Source organism: Branchiostoma lanceolatum, chromosome 19 (genome assembly GCF_035083965.1).
Source record: "Branchiostoma lanceolatum isolate klBraLanc5 chromosome 19, klBraLanc5.hap2, whole genome shotgun sequence".
Lineage (NCBI taxonomy): Eukaryota > Metazoa > Chordata > Leptocardii > Amphioxiformes > Branchiostomatidae > Branchiostoma > Branchiostoma lanceolatum.
This window is the reverse complement of record NC_089740.1, coordinates 8,341,180-8,359,452: the sequence shown is the minus strand read 5'-3', so window position 1 is coordinate 8,359,452 and position 18,273 is coordinate 8,341,180. Positions and strand designations below refer to the sequence as shown.

Genomic DNA, 18,273 nt, shown 5'->3' with positions numbered 1-18,273 from the left:
ATAACATGGTAAGTAGTTCTTTTAAAATATCAGTGTACCTATCAATTCTATAACTATGTTCCTATCAATCTTATAGCTTAATTCATTCGTTCGTTCGTTCGTTCGTTCGTTCATTCAGTCATTCATTCATTCATTCTGTCATTCATTCAATCATGCCAGTTTTTCAGCAGCGTCCTCTGGCGGTGTTCCGTAAATCTACAGGAGCCAACAGGTTGTTACGGTAGTGCGCATGCGCGTGCGGCGTGGCGCTTAGTTCGTAATTTCCAAGATGGCGGCGCACCTCAGACCGTACGTAGTTTTCTGGACGAAAGACGGTGAGATTTTTACCCATTTATAGGTGGTTTTACCCCAAATAACGAGGCGAGTTGCTACTTAAGGTATAGTTTATGAGTAGACAAATGAATCGACGCATACAGGCCTTTTGTTGGCGAAATGGCGGCGCCGTTAGTGGATTGTTTACGTTTTAAGATTTTACCGGGCAGTTTTTTTGTTGACGTTTGATCGATAAGAAATATTCGAACTCTGGACTCGACTTTGTGTTCAATACTGCCGCCTAAAACCACAAAATCAACATTTTCGACAGCAAGCGGCCTTACAGTTGGTGGGAAATACAGTAGAGAAAATGAAGTAAATACCGATCAGTTTAGAAATACCCCCCCCCCCCAATAAAAAAGAAATTATGGCTCCGGAAGAATTTGCAGTTGTCTATGAACAAATCAGAACATCGTGCCCAAATTGATGCTAAAACTTTTGTTTAAAGTGTCATGAATATAAGAGTAACTTGAGTGATGATTAAGTTCTGAGGTTGTTTTGAAATGGAAATTCAACCAAACCTCCTTCCTAAGTTCCTTGTAACTTACGTTGAAGGAACTACGTGTACTTTTTTTTGACATCTAGCATCTGTTCCTACTTCTTCCTTTAATAGAAGAAGATTGCAATGATTTTTACATACAAGTGATAACACGAAGACACACATCCTTAAGGGAATACCCAGCAGTAATGTTCACCATATGAGTTTGGATTCTCTGTTGTACATTTTTCTTACCAAATTGTACAAATGTACCAAGTCAAACCACTTTGCTACATGTGTGCTCTCCCTTGGGATTGTAATGCAATATCTACCACAATCGAATCACAATTGAACCAGATTAAGAGATATGTTGTGAAAGAAAAGGTAATCCTTTGAAGACTGCAACACCTTGTGCACTACCAGGTACTAGAAGCAACAGGTTTCATTTCCAGTAACAAAGAAAACTACAGATCAGTGAGATAGAATTAGAATAAGCAAGGCTTGAAAGATCTGCCTATGAAAATTTGTATAAAGATTTTTGAGACTGCAGAGAGAAAACATTAGCAATTACTAGGGGGCCTGCATGCCCTTTTTTGTACATGTGATCAGCTGTTTTTAATTCCATGTAATTTGTAACTGGGCCACATAAATTTAACTTACATGTAGAACGTAGCTTGTATATTCTATGTATAGCATATACTGTATTGGATCCTGAATTTAGTGTAAACCAAAGTCAGCCTGCTGAATTTAACGCAGTACGTAGCTGCTGCCTTCCTGAATTTAGTGTAGAGCATTGACAATGACTTAATATATACGAGGAATTAATATATACGACACAGAGTGAATATTTTCTCTAAAGTATGATTGTAAATGTTTTTCAGTCACGGATGAAGAAAATTCACTCGTCCATGTACCAGGTAATGTGATGTTGATTTTTTTTGTGTCAAACAGGATATGCCGAAATAGATTGCGATAGTCATGATTTGTATATATTTGCTGATGACCATGATTTAGTAATTTTTAGCAAAGCTCATATTTCTTGTTTATTTCTTGACTAATTGAAACGTAGATGGGCATTGTCCTAGGCACTATCTGGTATGAGAAGGACTTTTACTTAAAAAAAAAGTTTCTTGACTCAAATTTTCTCAGGTGTTACCGACGTAGGTAACAAGAGACCACAGAAGAAGATGCCGGGAAGGAGATCACGTGATCTTGATCCCAGGATGCCCAGCCCGACTGCACACAGCACGCCCGAGAGGGAGGACGGCAGTGTAAAGCATTCTGGGATAGAAGCAGAGGACAGTGGGAAGGAAGCAGAGGATTCTGTCATTAAACAACAGAAAGAAATGGTTATTAAGGTACAATTTTGGCCCCCTAGCAGCTTCCTTACAAAGTGCAGTCAATGTATATTCTTCTATAGTATGTGAATCAGGAAATAAAACAGTGCATACTTGGGGTTGGGGGCCTGGGGGATAGGAGGAGAAACCCTCCTTTCTGGAGGTTTATTCTGTCCGAGTCCTTTATATATATTTTTTAATTTATTGATCTTGTAAACAATTTGGTAGTCCCTAAACTTGACTGATTTCCAAGGAAGGACCTTTACAAAAGTACAAACATAACATAGGACTAAAAACTGTATATCCATTCGATATCGCGGTCGGTAATTCTAGTGGTTGTACTAGTAGTTCACAGCATTTCATTTTAACAGTGCGAACAAACATCACTGTCTCATTTGTTAGTAATCAAATATGTGTGATAATGAATTTTTTTAGCGGTTGACTAGTGACCGTTTAAGTAGCTAAAACTAAGTTACTATGAAGAAATCAAGAATTACAGTTATTGTGTAGATAATGCATTCCTTGTCTTATTATCACAGTTGATGTTTTGTTACTTTTTCCCCACAGAATGGCAGTTCAGAGAGTAAGAAGCCAGCGTTGAAGGACCTGAGAATTGAGGACAAGAAGAGGGTGGCTAATCTCATCAAGGAACTGGCAAAGTATGGGCAACTTTTCCCCCTCTTGTTTGGTGTTGATTGCCTCCTTGATTCCATTCACAACGTAGTTCAGTGTCTTAGTAAGTACTTTGACTTCGTCCAGTGAAACAGTATGGATTCTGAAGAAGTAAGATAGTTAAAAATCCAAAGCACTTTCATATCGTGTTTGGCTGAAAGTTTTAGGTCTTCGTGTTAACAATAAATTGCAACAGCACATGTACATGTGGAGTACCTGGTAGCAATTGCTTGTATTGTGCGCCACAAATTATACAGATGAACTTTCATGCTATTTTGTGTAATGATCATATTTTCTTATGTGATGGCAGTTCATTGGGTATCCTGTGTGCATGTTCTTTTTTCCACAGTTGGTGAGGAAAAGGAGAAAGCTGTGGAGACCTTACAGATAGAGAGAGACAGACATACGGATAAAAGCAGTCAGAGCAGGAACATCAGAAGAAACGTAATCTTCCTTTTTCACAGCTTTTAGATAAAATTGCTTCTTTTTTTCCTCCAGAGTTGGAGAAGAGAAGGCTGTGGCCGGGACCTTACAGATGGAGAGATAAATTCACGAACAAAATTACAGACAAAAGCTACAGCAGTAAGAACATGAACACTGTAACCTTTCTTGGTCGCATCAGCTTTTAAAGAAAACTGCTTGTTGTTTTGCTCCAGAGTTGGAGAAGAGAAGGAAAAAGCAGTGGAGGCGTTGCTGACAGAGAGACAAATTTATGGACAGAAGCTGCAACAGTAAGAACAGGAACACCCAAAAATTGTAACATTCCTTGGTCCCAACTTTTAAAGAAAATTCATTTTTTTCTTCAGAGTTGGAGAAGAGAAGGAGAAAGCTGTTGAGACGTTGCTGACAGAGAGACAAATTTATGGACAGAAGCTGCAACAGTAAGAACAGGAACACCAAAAAATTGTAACATTCCTTGGTCCCAGCTTTTAAAGAAAATTCCTTTTTGTTCTTCAGAGTTGGAAAAGAGAAGGAGAAAGCAGTGGAGACATTGCAGACAGAGAGACAAATTTTTGGACAGAAGCTACAACAGTAAGAACAGGAACACCAGAAAACTGTACCATTCCTTGATCCCAGCTTTTGAAGAAAATTCCTTTTTTTTCTTCAGAGTTGGAGAAGAGAAGGAGAAAGCTGTTGAGACGTTGCAGACAGAGAGACAAACTTACGGACAGAAGCTCCAGCTGTTAGAACAGGAGCACCAGAAGACGCTACAGGCTATCCAGGACCAGTACCACCACCTGGCTACGGAGAGGGACCACATACAGTCACGGGCAGCCATGGCTGAGGTAAGCCCACTAACTACAGGGGTGCCAAAGAATTCATACAAATTTTATGGAATTCATACGAGTTTTACGGAATACATACAATCCATTACGAGAAACATACAAATTTTACAGAATATATACGATCCATTACGCAGAAACATACGAGTTTTACGAAATACATACAATCCATTACGCGGAATTCATACGATCCTTACTATTTGTTGGGTCTGGCAAATTCAAGATGGCGGACTAGGGATTACCAGTTCTTTGTATGATATCTTGGCTTCTAAGAGCTTAATAACGGCGTATCACATCCAGCTAAACTTTAAGAATCTCAAGCTGCACTAGATTAAGGCTGATGTAGGCTTAGACCAACTAGAAGGGCCAGACAAAGCTAGATTCGGTGCTAGCGTGATGGCCAACAAATTAGTAAGGATCGTATGTATTCCGCGTAATGGATCGTAGGTATTCCGTAAAACTTGTATGTTTCTGCGTAATGGGTCGTATGTATTCCGTAAAATTTGCATGTTTCTCGTAATGGATTGTATGTATTCCGTAAAACTCGTATGAATTCCGTAAAATTTGTATGAATTCTTTGGCACTCCTGAACTTCCATGTTGCAAAGAGCCGTTGCCATTTGAAATGGTTGATACCATATTGCAGAACAGTTTACTCTAAGTGTATTAGCATGCTCAGTCAACATTAGGGTTTTAGGATAAGGCTTTTTCAACCTGGGCTCGGATTTGTCACCGACTGGTCAGTGATATACATATAGTATCCGCCATTTCAAATGGCAAAGACTGTTTGCAAGATAGAAACGCGCAAGTATGTTATAAAAAAAGTTGGCCCTTTGAATGCGCAGAGGAATGAATTTTTAAAAAAATCTTTGAGACAAAGAAGATGTAATTGTGGTTCCTCACACGCTACGGTAGCGTGCGTAGTCCAGTGGTTAGCGATCTTGCCTCTGGAACTAGAAGCCCCGGGTTCGATCCCGGCTGTGTCGCTCACCCGACATGCACGTTACCGGAAAGGGTTGCAGTCCTTAGGACGGGACGTTAAACCGTGGTCCACTGCTCATTGTGCTTGTCGAAAAGAGCTAGGGGAATTTCCCCGGTACAATGAACCTGTAAATACTATACATAGCGTCTGTCTTCTCTGTCACGACCAGTGGAAGATTAGCTCATCTGTTCATTGAGTTCATTTGAGCTAAACTGGTTCGAGATCACTTTCCTTTCCTTTTTTTTTGCCTCCAGCAACAGTACCAGGAGACTCAGGCCCTCCTGACATTGTACCAGCGACAGATCACAGAGCAGCAAGAGATGGTCAACGAAAAGCTGAATGAGTCCCTGAATGAGCTGCTATCTTCACCAAGGAGGCTGTCACCAAAGGTGAGCTCTAATACTAATAGCTATAGGTAAATCATGATGAAAGCTCATCTGTGTTGGTAGTAATCATAATACAATGCTAAACTTTGATCCTGAAGAAGGCGACAGTGGTCGTCGAAAATTCGATCCGTGAATCCCTTAGTGTTGGAAGAAAGTTTAGCATTGTATTAAGCTATAGGTAAAGGTAGAAAGGTAGTCTCATTGCCTTTTTTTAGGCCATTGGGGCAGTGGGTTGTTATCCACTGTGTCTAGGGCATGGTATAGGAAGGCCTTTCCCATTAGGACACAACGTCTAGCCATGAATGTCAGGAATTGAACTGGGGAACTCTCGATCTCGTGTCTGCTAGCCTTAAGCCACTTAGCCATTAATGGAAAACAAAATGGAAAATATTTGACAGAGGCATTCCTTTCCTCCTCAGGTGGCAGAAACCCCACCCCGCGGAGCCATGCCAGCATCCAATGTTGGGTTCACACCACCTCAGAGGCTGGACAGGGGTGTACAGGATACTGTCCCTCAACAGAGGTATGCCAACCTGTACACCCCTCAAGTGAACAGAGGGGTACAGCCTGGTGCTGAGGTCTCCTCCAGAGGAATATCCCACACGGGACCTACCACTCTAGTGCAACACGGGGAGTCAGACCTTAGTGGTTCTTACAGGTAAAATGATAATATCTTTATAAAAAGTGTTTAACAAAATGTCCTTATTTAGATAATTTGAGGAAAATTCTTTACAAAAAAAGTTGCAATGCTGTAATATTTTGATGTTTTTGACATTTTATCTCTTTTTATTTCAGGCCAAAGGAGCGCAGAGTTCCATCCAGAGATGTGATCTACTCTGATGGGGAAGACACAGTGTACACAGGTGAATAACTGGGAAAGTTGTAAGACTCGTGACGTACTGTATTACTGATAATTTAGCTTAATGTTTGTTGGCATATGCAGTTGGTGTTTTAAACTACAGATATTTTACTGTGTACTGTCTTGTTAAAGTTATGAGTACATACTGTAGTAGTACTGTCTAGTAGTGTGTGTGTGTGTGTTATGTGTGAGAGACTTACATGGTGTGTGTATATGTGCGTCTGTGTGTGTCTGTGTGTATGTTAAGTGTATTTGTATGTGTACATGTGTGTGTCTGACAGCATGTTGGTGTGTTGGTTTTGTACAAGTTTGTATGTGTGTGTGTATTTTGTGTGTTGTGTGTGTGTAAGTGTGTGTGTGTGTGTGCATGCATATGTTTCTCTTCGTGTCTTTGGAGACTGCTGTATTGTTCCTGATTCACATGAATTGGCATGTTTTCCAGGAAAGTATGCCGTCCACTATTACCTGGACCATCCAGAGAGGATTCAGTCCAACCTCCCTCCCGGCGTGTTACCATCCCAACGGCCAGCCCCTCCCCAGTACAACTCCATCATTCCACCCGGTGATCCCGAAACACACAGCGCCACGCAGAGCTCGGTTATCTCCTCTGTGCACTCGTCCACAAACCAGGACCTGCCCAGACTGCCGTCTTTCCCGGCGGTCTACTCCGGCGGCCAACAGTCGAGTTCTCAGTACTCCTCCGCGGACTTCCAGCCCTTGGTGCCCGAGCCTGACTTAGATTTGCAGCGGAGTCGAGAAATCGCGTCCCAAAAAAGGACGGAATTGTACGACGAGTCCCAGCCACCCACAGTGCCAAATGGACATGGTCATTATTATAGAGGGGAACAAAACGGGAGTGATGCCCAAGTGCATCATGGGGTGGGGACAGTGCTTGATGGGAAGGGTGGTCCAGAGGCGGGGTTGTCACGGCAACAGGCGTGGGAACACCAGAGAGAACAGCTGATGGAACAGAAGAGGCGACTCATAGAAGAACAAGAGAGGTTGAGGACCATGTTAGCAGCACAGGAGGACCAGCTGAACCTGAAGAGGGCTCAGCTGCACAGGCAACAGGTCAGTGGGAATGAGGGAATGAACGAATGAATGAATGAATGAATGAATGAATGAATGAATGAATAATTAATTAATTGATCAATTAAAACAAATAAGTCTTAGAGGGCAGTAGAGGCCGGCAGCAGAAAGGAATAAACAAAAAAGGTACTAGTAAATGGATGGAAGGAAGGAAGGAAGGAAGGAAGGAAGGAAGGAAGGAAGGAAGGAAGGAAGGAAGGAAGGAAGGAAGGATGGATGGATGGATGGATGGATGGATGGGTGGGTTGGTGGAAGGATGGATGGATGGATGGATGGATGGATGGAAGGATGGATGGATGGATGGAAGGAAGGATGGATGGATGGATGGATGGGTGGATGGAAGGATGGATGGATGGAAGGAAGGATGGATGGGTGGATGGATGAAGGAGGAATGAAGGAATGAATGATGGGTGAAATTTTATGCTGGCAGCAGAAGTTAATGAACATAAAATGGTAGTAGGTGATGAATAAAAAAGACTCTTTTTACACAACCAAGAGATTTATTCCACCAACGTTTTGGTGACTATCTGTCACCTTCTTCAAGGCAAACAGCTTGCAATTGTCTGCAACACCAAACCAGCTTGTCCGCAACACCAAACCAGGCCAGCTTGTCCGCAAAACCAACACCAAACATACAGAAGTGTAACACATACACAACTATCGATCATGGAACTGCATAGTGATGTCATTGCCTGTACGTGTGATTGTACATATGACTTGTAAATACTTTGCGTTTGGGATTGCGTGTCATTAATATGTATAAGCAGCAACACCTGTGCTGCATTGCTATGTGAACCAGCACAGTATTGCCTTCAAGAAGGTGACAGATGGTCACCGAAACGTTGGTGGAATAAATCTCTTGGTTGTGTAAAAAGAGTCTTTTTTTATTCAGTGACTTACCAACCTGATGAAACTATTCATGGAAGGTAGTAGGTGATATAAGACAGAATTCTAACCTTAATGGACCTAAATTTCTTGTGTCCTATTTCAGGTAAGACATAAGGGCAGGTTGCAGTACTTTGAAGAGATGGGGCATTTCCCGTCTGACTCCAGTGTTGCGTCATCAGTACACAGCTCTGTCGCGTCCGTGGACCACAAGCTGCCACGTGCCCCTGCGTCCCGCCCGCGCAGTCAACCTCGTCAACCCTCTCAAACATCCAAGGAACACGGGAGAAGAAGAAACGCAAAGTACCAACAGCAGCAACTATCCACTTATCCTAGAATGGAGAAACCCAGTAGGGAGAGTGCTGAACCGTTGGACTGGGATCACACCTACGACTACAGTCATCCGACGTACATACAGACAAACGTATCACAGGAAACTGGGGTTTCAGATCGGTCCAGTCTCAGACTAGGGTACAGAGACGGGCTGCCGGGAACAGACATGTCCAGGTATTTCTGTTGTTGTTGTTTATATAAAACTCCTCAACAGATAACATCGAATGTTGTACATATATCTATCATATGATAGGATGTTTTCTTAAAGTGCTATAAAAGTTATTATTCCGTGATAATCTACATTTATGATTCCAGGGAAAGATTCCATAAATGTTTATGATTTTGTTACAATTCACCACCTTTCTGCAATTGTGTTTTATTTATTATATTTTCATATTTACCTTCACGGAAGGGAACCATACTAGTACTGATTTTGCTCACTTTCTTCTCCTCCTCTTCTTTTTCTTCTTTACCAAACAAATAAGGTCAATGACCTGGACGAGACAGCTGTCATTATGGTGACAATAGCCTAGTGTAGGTGTAGCAGACACCCTTTGGTGTTCGATTACATAATGTAGTAAGTGGCATGCAGGACTGAGCTGGAGGGGCTGGTCAACATATATATGATTATGAATGTACATGTGTTCGAGTAAGACTAAACAGAGCCGCCACTAAGTGGACAAGAGTGCTAGTAACCGACTCGGACGCATAGTTACAACTCGGAGCTTAATCAACACACAAGCAAGTCAATGATGGGAGACATCTGACGAAATAAATAAAATCCCTAACTATGATTACATTAACAAAACCAACTCTATGTCGAGCAGTAATTCTTTATAGGCTTGACCATGTGAAGGTAAACATCTATATATCTTTGCTTGCTGCCTTTCTATAGCTAACTATGTAAGTTTTTCTACTCTACATTGGCACCTGTACAGGTATGATCAGCGGCTACATGTGGACACAGACGGGACATCAGACCAGGTGTCGTCACAGGAGCTGTCCCCGCCGTCGACCAAGTACCCTCCCTCAGAACCCGGCTTCAAGTCTCCTACAAGACTCACCAAGCACGAGGCACCCAGGGAACCAGAGACACTGCAGGAGGCTCATGTGAATGGTATGTCAATTGTCTTTGTCAAGAACCTGTTTTTGTTTGTGTCTGTGAACAGCATATCTCAAGGAACTGCAGATAGATCTTTATGATATTTTGAAACATTTGTAGGTATTGTCAAGATAAAGAAATGATTAGATTTTGGGCCCCCTAGCAGCTTTCCATGGTATTGCAGCAGGACTAAGATTTTTGATATATCATTGAAAACTAGAAGATAATTGATGACATAATCCTACAATACTGAACATTGGCCTAGATGAGTTTTCTATAATGCTCATGGATGTGATCAATATTTAATCAAAGTTTGATTCAAAACCCCAACTCAGTCTATGTTGGTTTCAGATCCCATCAAAGCTACTACAGCAGAGATGGGGGTGGGGGGCGAGACCACTGAGGACGATGGGAAAAAACAGGAGAGGCCCAGGTCAAGGGTCAGCGATGCCAGCTCCATCAAGGGTTTTGCTTCCCTGTACCCGGGGGAACAGAAGGACTCCCAAGAGACAGGTACATCAGAAATGTTTGCGGTGGTTTATAAGTCCATCATGAAGAGGTCACGGCGTGAAAACTGCTAGGTTAAGCTCTAAACTAATGCAGAACATTCATGATTTACAGTAATTGGTACATGTAGGTCACCAAGAGATATATCACTGAGGATTCAGCCTATAGGAGTTGCTGATTATAAAGTACAACTACTTTAAGGGAACTGATTGAACAGAGTACACTAGGGCAAGCTTCCAGAAATGTCATGGGTTCGTTAGTGTGCAAAATGCGACTTAGTCTATGAACACCAGACCAAACTCAAAACCTGTGAACTGGAGTAATTCTTAGTGTGCAGATTCTACGTGATTTGTACCCCTAAACTTGTGATCCACATACAATGTTGCTATGCACAGTTCCAGGTACCACAACCTTGCCTGCCTTCTTTTTAGAGTCCAGTGTACACTGTACAAACATATTTTGGTCCAGGACATTGGGTTGGGATTTGAATCTGTGTGATCCACATGGAATGTTGCTAGACCACTGCATGTTTTTTTTGCTTAATGGAAAACCAAAAAGAGCTCCACAATTGCAGCTACCACAGCAGACATAGCCACCTCCCCAGCCCACACAGAGTCCAGTGTACAACAGATTTTGATTCAGGACATTTGGCTGGGTTTCAAACTCCTAACCGTGTGGTCCACATGCAATGTTGCTGGAGCTATTTTTTTTCCTGAATCGGAAACCAAAAAGAGCTCTCTTGTCCACAACTGCAGGTACGACAGCAGACACAGCCACCTCCCCAGCGTACACACAGTCCAGTGTGCAGACAGACGGAGGTTCTGTGTCTGTGGGCACATCACCTGTACACTTCTCTCAGATGGGCACACAGTCTAAGAAAAGGCCTAGCAGGTAGGACGGTTGAAAAAGCTTGCAATATATATGTATTCAACACTGGTCAGACAGTTATTTTCTTAAATATGAAGCTCTTGCTACTGAATGATATATTATACAGTTAGGGGTTCATATTGTACTTTGGAGGAATATTATTTCTGCCATACAACAGTATCTATATGTTAGCAAAGATTTCTTGATTTTGAAACATTGTAGTAGATATCAAATTTTTAGTATGTTATAGAAATTCTAAGTGACCTGTGTCACAGCTTTTTATTCAAACAAGCAAAAAAAGCTAATTTGATTGGTAGTATTTAATTTCACAATCCATTTACAATTTGACCCTTGCAGCGCTGGTAGCTTCTTGTCTTCTTTGGTGGACATTGTGGACTTGGTTGATCGAACCTCTGTCACGTCAGAACCAACGTCATTGGGTGGTCATTCTGGACGTCGCCATGGCAACAGAGCCACACCTAGTTACCTTGGAAACAAATCGTCACGTCCAAACAGTAGGCAACGTCCATGGACTGCACCATCTTCAGAGAAAAAGGGGGTGATGGGACATGGGAGGACTGTGCCATTGGGACGGGAGGGGGTGTCAAAGTACGACAGGACTGTGCCATTTGGTCGGGAGGGGGTGTCAGGGTATGATCGAGGCATCAGTCCTGACATGTTTGCTGATGATGAAGAGGATGAGTCCATCACGGAACAGGAGTCAAGAATTCTTGAGGAAGTCTTTTTCTTGAAGTAAACTGTTACTAATGTAAATTTAAAACGTTAATGCTGCCATTGCCAAGCAGAGGTTACGTTTGGCTGTTATTTTGATGTCTTTTTAGGCGTTTCTGTCAGACTTTCTATTTTGTCAGGTTTTTCTTTTCAATGTCAACTTGATAAGATATAAAGCCAGACAAAAACGCAAAAAAAGATGTCAAAAAACAGCCAAAGGCTAACCTCTGCTTGTAGAATACCCCTGGTGTGTATGTCAAAAACAAACAAACAAAACAAACTAATAAACCTTATATGCAATAGCATGCCTTGCAAGGTATGTATACACATTGGGAAAATCAGGATTTGGTTGAATCTGATAGACCCTAAAAATGCTGATGTACCAACAAGGCCAGTTAAAGTTGTCTAAAGGGTGTAAAATCCAAGTTTATATGCTTTTACCAACACTGGTCCTCTTTCCAAGTGTCCAGGTGTAGTCAAACCTCTTTGTAGTGACCACACTCAGTAGACATTGCTGGTGATCACTTAAGACAGGACTCTTAGTGCTTGGGTCAATGGGGAAAATGACCACCAAAAGCAGCCTCAGTGCCCAGGTGTCCTTATGCAGAGGTATTTGCTTTTGCAGGTTTTTAATTGTACAGGAAAGACTGTATAGGTCACTGCCAAAGGTATTGCCAAGTCAAATAGTGCCATCTGCTCGAATGTTGCCATTCCAAACTTGCTGCTATGTTTAGTCTCTGCTGCTAGATGTACAGAATTATAAAGAATAGTGCCTTTTTTGTAGAAATGGTAGATCTGTGTTGACAAATATTCACATGAATATTCATATTAAGTTCATTTATATGCACTCAGTTCATAGTGTAAATCTTTTATTGTGTTTTTCCCTATTTGTGAACGATTCTAAGTTTTGAAGCACAGAAATGGAAATCTGTTAAATGTCTCAGTGTTCTGGATAAAGATTTTTGTTTGTATCAATATTGGAGGGGTTGTGAAGAAGTTATTTATGAATAAATCAAATTGTAGAATGTAAAACAAGGACACCGACCACTTTTCACTTGTATTAATAAGCCACAATATCTCAGGTCACCATGTTTGAGGTTCCATGTTCCACTTGAGTACTTCGTGCACAATTAATATTCTCCAAGCAGAGGCTTCGATCGAGAGGGGTAGTTTTGTCCGGGATTTCTAACGTCCTGGACAAAACTACCCCTCTCGATCGAAGCCTCTGCTTGGAGAATACACAATTAAGACACACACGATTTGCACAATGTAAAAGTTAATCACTACCAGCTGGCCATGGATACCTTTATCAAAGACTGTCTTATGTTTCAGAGCGCTAGCTTTCGTCAGTGACAATTTTTTTTACAGAATTAGAAGGAGAAATGCAGAAATGGCAGTTTAGATGCAAAATGCACTGATGAAAGATAATTGATGCTACCGGAAATGTCTGACCGTGTACAAAATTTATCCAGTAACTGTTTTTTGAGAACCGGTTGTATCGTGTATATCTAACCTTCATCGACATGCACATGATTTGCTGTTGAATAGGCAATGAGTCCTTGCATTTTAGGGAAGTCATTATAAGAAGCGGAATTACTTCTGACTGCACGGGTCTATTTGCATTATTAATCACCACATTAATTATCTACAGCACACAAGCCAGGGATCTTAAATGCTTCAAACGTTCTTTATTTTCCAATTATCGGCGCAAACGTATACTCCAATATTTGTCACAAAATGCGCACAATAAAACAGATGCATCACATAAACGTGTACAGTGTCCTCTGACATGCAGAGGACATTTCAATACATTTTCATTTCACTGTTGACTTTATTTGAGTCAAAGTCATTCAAACGTTATTGTCTATTTACAACATTTACAACTTTAAGACAGATACAAAATAGATAAGTACTTGCCATTGTAGTTCACTATGCTGGCATTTTCCTTCCGTTGTAGTTGTCATCTATAAGTGTTTGGTTAGTCTATTTCTATAACAGCAAGGTTGCTACTTTTTACCTTTAAGTTAGTGAATAGTACTTTTGGCCCGGTCATATCCTTGTTGACAGGACCTTTGCTGTGCCCTGCGGTGAGCTGTTCTGTCCGTATGTTCGGTTCAGTGTCCCGTGCGGCTCCTCCCGGTAGGTTAGGTGCTGGTTCGTTTTGCGGATTCTCGCGGTTTCCCCGTATCATGGTGACAAGTGTCCGGCGGATATCCACCATAGTGTTCCAGATTCCCTCCCGTAAGTCTGGTGTGCGGATGATACCTGCAATCGGGTTGATTGCTGAGTTTACAGTTATCATGACGGCCCTAAAATGGGGGCTAGTTATAAGTCGACACTCGTTTATCAGACAAATTGGGATGAGCACAATAGGTAGGAGCCAGAAAGTGAATGCGGCCACCACATAGACCAGGACTGTCCTCGCCTTTCGCACACTTCTCTGGAATTTTCTTAGTGCCTCCTCTTGAGCGATATTGCGAGGTTGAACTTGCCCTGTCCTGTTTTGTAGCTGTAGCCCAAACCTTCTCTTTTGGCGTTGTTTCAGAGCTACCAATACGCTGATATTCGTGAACAATATGAAACTGACCAGAACGATGCCTATGGTGACTAAAAGACCAACGAAGACCACATGGTAAAACACCAGGCAGTTCGTTGTGTCTATATCTAGGCAGTTCCAACCCATACTGGACAAGGAAAAAATCAAGGACAGAAGAAGCCAGGAGAAAAGGATAGCTAAACCTGCATTACGTTTGGAAGTGTCAGCATGTGTGCGATAGTATATAGGATGCCTTACAGCAACATAGGAGTTAACTGATAGTAGGAATAGAGCTGTCATGGACATCACTTGACCATATATCAGAAAGGTTACAATATACATCACCCTGCGTATTTTCGTATGTCCTGTGTCTACCGTTCGATACAGAAGTCCAACTCCTCCTACCAAGTCGGAAGCGGCGAGATTTGCCATGTAGAAGTAGAGCGGCTTGTGGAGTTCTCTTGTTCTGATGATTCCCCAGATCACAGCGGCATTGCCGACGATGATGAGGACCCCCAGTAGCCAAGAGATGACGGCGGTCGCTGTTCCCAGCTCCGCGGAAGGGCAGACCTCCTGCACCTGCCGGTAGCCTTGAAACATGGTCTTGTTTTGTAAGTGCGAAATGAAACAGGAAAACTCCCCATCGAACTCGTCAACTGAAGTCTTTTCAGGAGTTAAGTTATCAAAAGAGCTGTTGTTGACCATGGTTGAGGTGATTCTATTACTCTGCAGCCCTAGATACAGCACCAGTGGACGCCTATGGTACCGTCGTTGAGCAGAAGAAGGATGTAGAATGTATCTGCACATCAGCTTTATATTTGATGTGAGATGGTAAATGCCACAGAACAAGCTTTGTCTGTTGATTGGTTGATTTGATGCAAACGTAAGCGGATTGAGCTGTGTTTGCACCAATCGTCGCTGTCCTCTCATTCACGCGATGGTTTGGCAGGTGGTGTCTTGGTTTCCGTGCAGGATTTTCCCGCATTCATCGTTGCAAATCCTTGTTTTCCATGGGAAAAGGGATGAGTTAGTTTATAAAAGACAGCTGCTTCACTGATTCCATGTTTGCACGCGGGCATCATCTTTATCAAGAATATGAATGAAGACCTTTATTGTGTTCACACATACCCACTGGGTTCAGTACAGGTCATAACAGAAAACGTTACAGTTTGCAAATACATAATATACAATGATAAGCTAACACTAGTGTAATTATAATTACGTGAATTTGACCTCTTCTCGCTTCTTAGTGATGGTGTAAATATAGGTACAGATGTACTTAACAATCAAACGTTTGTCTAAAGCCATCAGAAATATGAACTTTTCCGTGTTGCTAAGGTGTATAAAATGGGGAAACATACATTGCATTAGTTTATAAAGCTCAGCTCTCTCTTCGCTGTATAAACTACATTCTACTACAAAGTGTTGCTCATCCTCTATCCTATTTGAATTACAATGCCTACATATTCGTTGTTCCAGGGGAGTGCGGTTATGACGTCCGTTATGCGGTTATGAAGTTCAATGTGACAGCTGATCCAGAGTTTTGTGATGGCGGTCCTATGCCTACAGGCCTAGCACTTATGAAAAGCCTATTCAAATATGTGATGAAAGCGATATCATGACGCAACGTACGTGTTCAACATCACTTTGTAAAAGTTCAGAAATGGGGTAGGCATGTTTCCCATGTAACCCCTGCTTCTCGTATTGGGTCAGTCCTCACATTCAGCGAGTTGAGCTGGTCTCAACCAACCATGACGTGTCTGACTAATGCTCAGGTCACATTTCTAGTCCGGGGCCCGGCCGGGCAGTATTGAGGAACGAAAAGCATGATGGAAAAAAAAAACACAAAAAAAAACAACAACACAAAAGTACCATGAATATTTAACAGCATCGGTTGTGCATATTTGTTGATATGCACTTAAAATTTTTGTTTCCTTAAACAGCCTAGCCTGGATGCGAGACTCCCAATCTACGAGAGATATGTTAGAGATTGGGGGTCTGGCATCCAGGCTATAAACAGTCCGGCCGGGTCTCGGTTGGGAAATGTGACCATAGTATAAAGGAGAAGAGATTCTGTCCTATTCAAGTAATCCACAGCCTTGAAGTAGCCTGCAGGTGTTATTACGTGGAGGAGTAAAATATACAACCTGCTCAGAGAATTAACAAGAGTATCACTTCCTATCCCAACTTATTCCGCAGATCCACCTTTTGTCTGAAAACGCACGCTGTTTCCTTTACACGAAAGCTTGATAAGTGCGTTGATAAGTGCTTTTGTAGATTTTTGTCGTGAGAACCGTTGTGGCAGATGTTCTGTGTTATCATATTTCTCTATAAAAAGTTGGTTGTCAAAGTTGCTGTGACTTTCTCGACTTCAGGTCATCGTGATGTGAGGTATGACTTGCGCATGTCAAGCACTGCCTTTCTATATCATATCCTGATAAAAATATATTTGTACCGTATAGATACACTCATAAATGAAGACATAAAATGTTGTGCAGAAAATGATTGAAATTCAAGTGTACGGGGACATGGGCAATCTATTTCCTTCTTATTCACGAGTTTAGAAGGACGCGCCAAAGTAAAACTGGAAGCACGGTACCCATCTCATATGCATCTTATAGGACTGCTCATAAGTATTGTAAAAACTTACCACCAATGGATATTTTACTGTCTCTTAGATAATCCTACATAAGTAATTCGATGCATTCGTATTAGTGGCGTCGTGTGGCGTAATGGATGGAACATTCGACTGTCAAACAAGGGGACCCCAGTTCGATCCCGGGCTGCCCCCAGACATGTCTGAACATGCGCCCCGACGTTGTGCCCTTTCCTCACTTTACTCAGGTGTAAATGAGTACCTAGCTCATCTAGGGTTAGGGACGTCCCTCGGATAGGACGTTAAAGGGAAGTCTCGTGTTTGGGGAGAGCCACACCCCGCGCACGTAAAAGAACCCACCACGCCTTTCGAAAAAGAGTAGGGGCATGCCCCGGTGTGCGATGGTCCAAAAACGTACAGTTGGTCTCACATGGGTTCGCCTTTAGTAATAGCCTCTGGGTAGTTGGGCAACTCTGGCATTTACATGCCGAACCAATAAATAGATAAATTCGTATGTCTCGTAAGACAATTAGTGTTGTACCATTTCTTTATGCACTTAATATCTACTCTATTTTCTTAGCTTGGTGGGGTCATATTGTCGTAACGGTTAGGGTGTTTGGCCCGGAACCCACAGGTTTTGGATTCGGATCACCAGACATGCCACCGATGTAGTGTCATTGAGAAAAGCAATTTACACGACTTTCCACACCACACAGGAGTGAAAATGGGTACCTGACTTCGGTTGGGGAGGTAAAGGGATGTGGAAGGAGAGGGCTGGGCTCTGCCTTCCAATATCGTGCCCTAGACACAGGGCATAACAAGCCACTACCCCGGCTAAAAGCGCGAGCCGAATTGCACTATCATATGTACTTGAAAAAGCACCGTGCTTCACATCAATTGAAGATGACAAAAGAAGAAGAAGTGATTATTAACGATTTCATCATGTCCGTTCCCGTTCTGTTTGTGTCGCGTTTAAAATTATTCATCATCAACTTGTAGTTAGTCTGTTTAATTGGACAAAACTTGTTCTGTTTTTGAAGGACACGATTACAAAGCAGAAGGCAGCTCACGCAACCACAGTCCGCGGTGTAAGGTCCCCATTATACTAGACGGCGATCGCCCTGCGACCTATCATGGAAAATGCGATAGTACATGGCTGAAAAGACAACAAATACACAAAGATTCGTTTGTAACGTTATTCATTGAGCACTCTGAAATCGCTCGTTCGCAGCGCTAGCGAGGTCACCGCTCTAGTGGAACGGGTGTTAGGCGATTACGCCCCGAGGTCCATCGATTAAAGAGCTGGTTTGACTGCTTT

At 42.2% G+C, this 18,273-nt stretch overlaps 2 protein-coding genes across 3 annotated transcripts; both read left to right on the top strand.

Moving 5' to 3' along the window:
- Positions 1 to 190: 190 nt before the first annotated feature.
- LOC136425962 (protein hinderin-like) lies at positions 191 to 5,713 on the top strand. The gene is made up of 7 exons (XM_066414880.1): positions 191 to 314; positions 1,672 to 1,707; positions 1,940 to 2,148; positions 2,695 to 2,786; positions 3,908 to 4,085; positions 5,318 to 5,452; positions 5,702 to 5,713. The coding sequence occupies exons 1-7, from the start codon at positions 269 to 271 to the stop codon at positions 5,711 to 5,713; spliced, it is 708 nt and encodes a 235-aa protein (XP_066270977.1). The 5' UTR covers positions 191 to 268.
- Positions 5,714 to 5,879: 166 nt separating this feature from the next.
- LOC136425034 (uncharacterized) lies at positions 5,880 to 13,650 on the top strand. 2 transcript variants are annotated; one of them, XM_066413757.1, is made up of 8 exons: positions 5,880 to 6,107; positions 6,245 to 6,312; positions 6,751 to 7,379; positions 8,389 to 8,789; positions 9,554 to 9,732; positions 10,069 to 10,230; positions 10,980 to 11,115; positions 11,449 to 13,650. In XM_066413757.1, the coding sequence occupies exons 1-8, from the start codon at positions 5,896 to 5,898 to the stop codon at positions 11,846 to 11,848; spliced, it is 2,187 nt and encodes a 728-aa protein (XP_066269854.1). In that variant the 5' UTR covers positions 5,880 to 5,895; the 3' UTR covers positions 11,849 to 13,650. The 2 variants fall into 2 exon arrangements, with proteins under 2 accessions (XP_066269854.1, XP_066269855.1); XM_066413758.1 differs by having other exon boundaries at positions 5,888 to 5,972.
- The last annotated feature ends 4,623 nt before the right edge of the window (positions 13,651 to 18,273 follow it).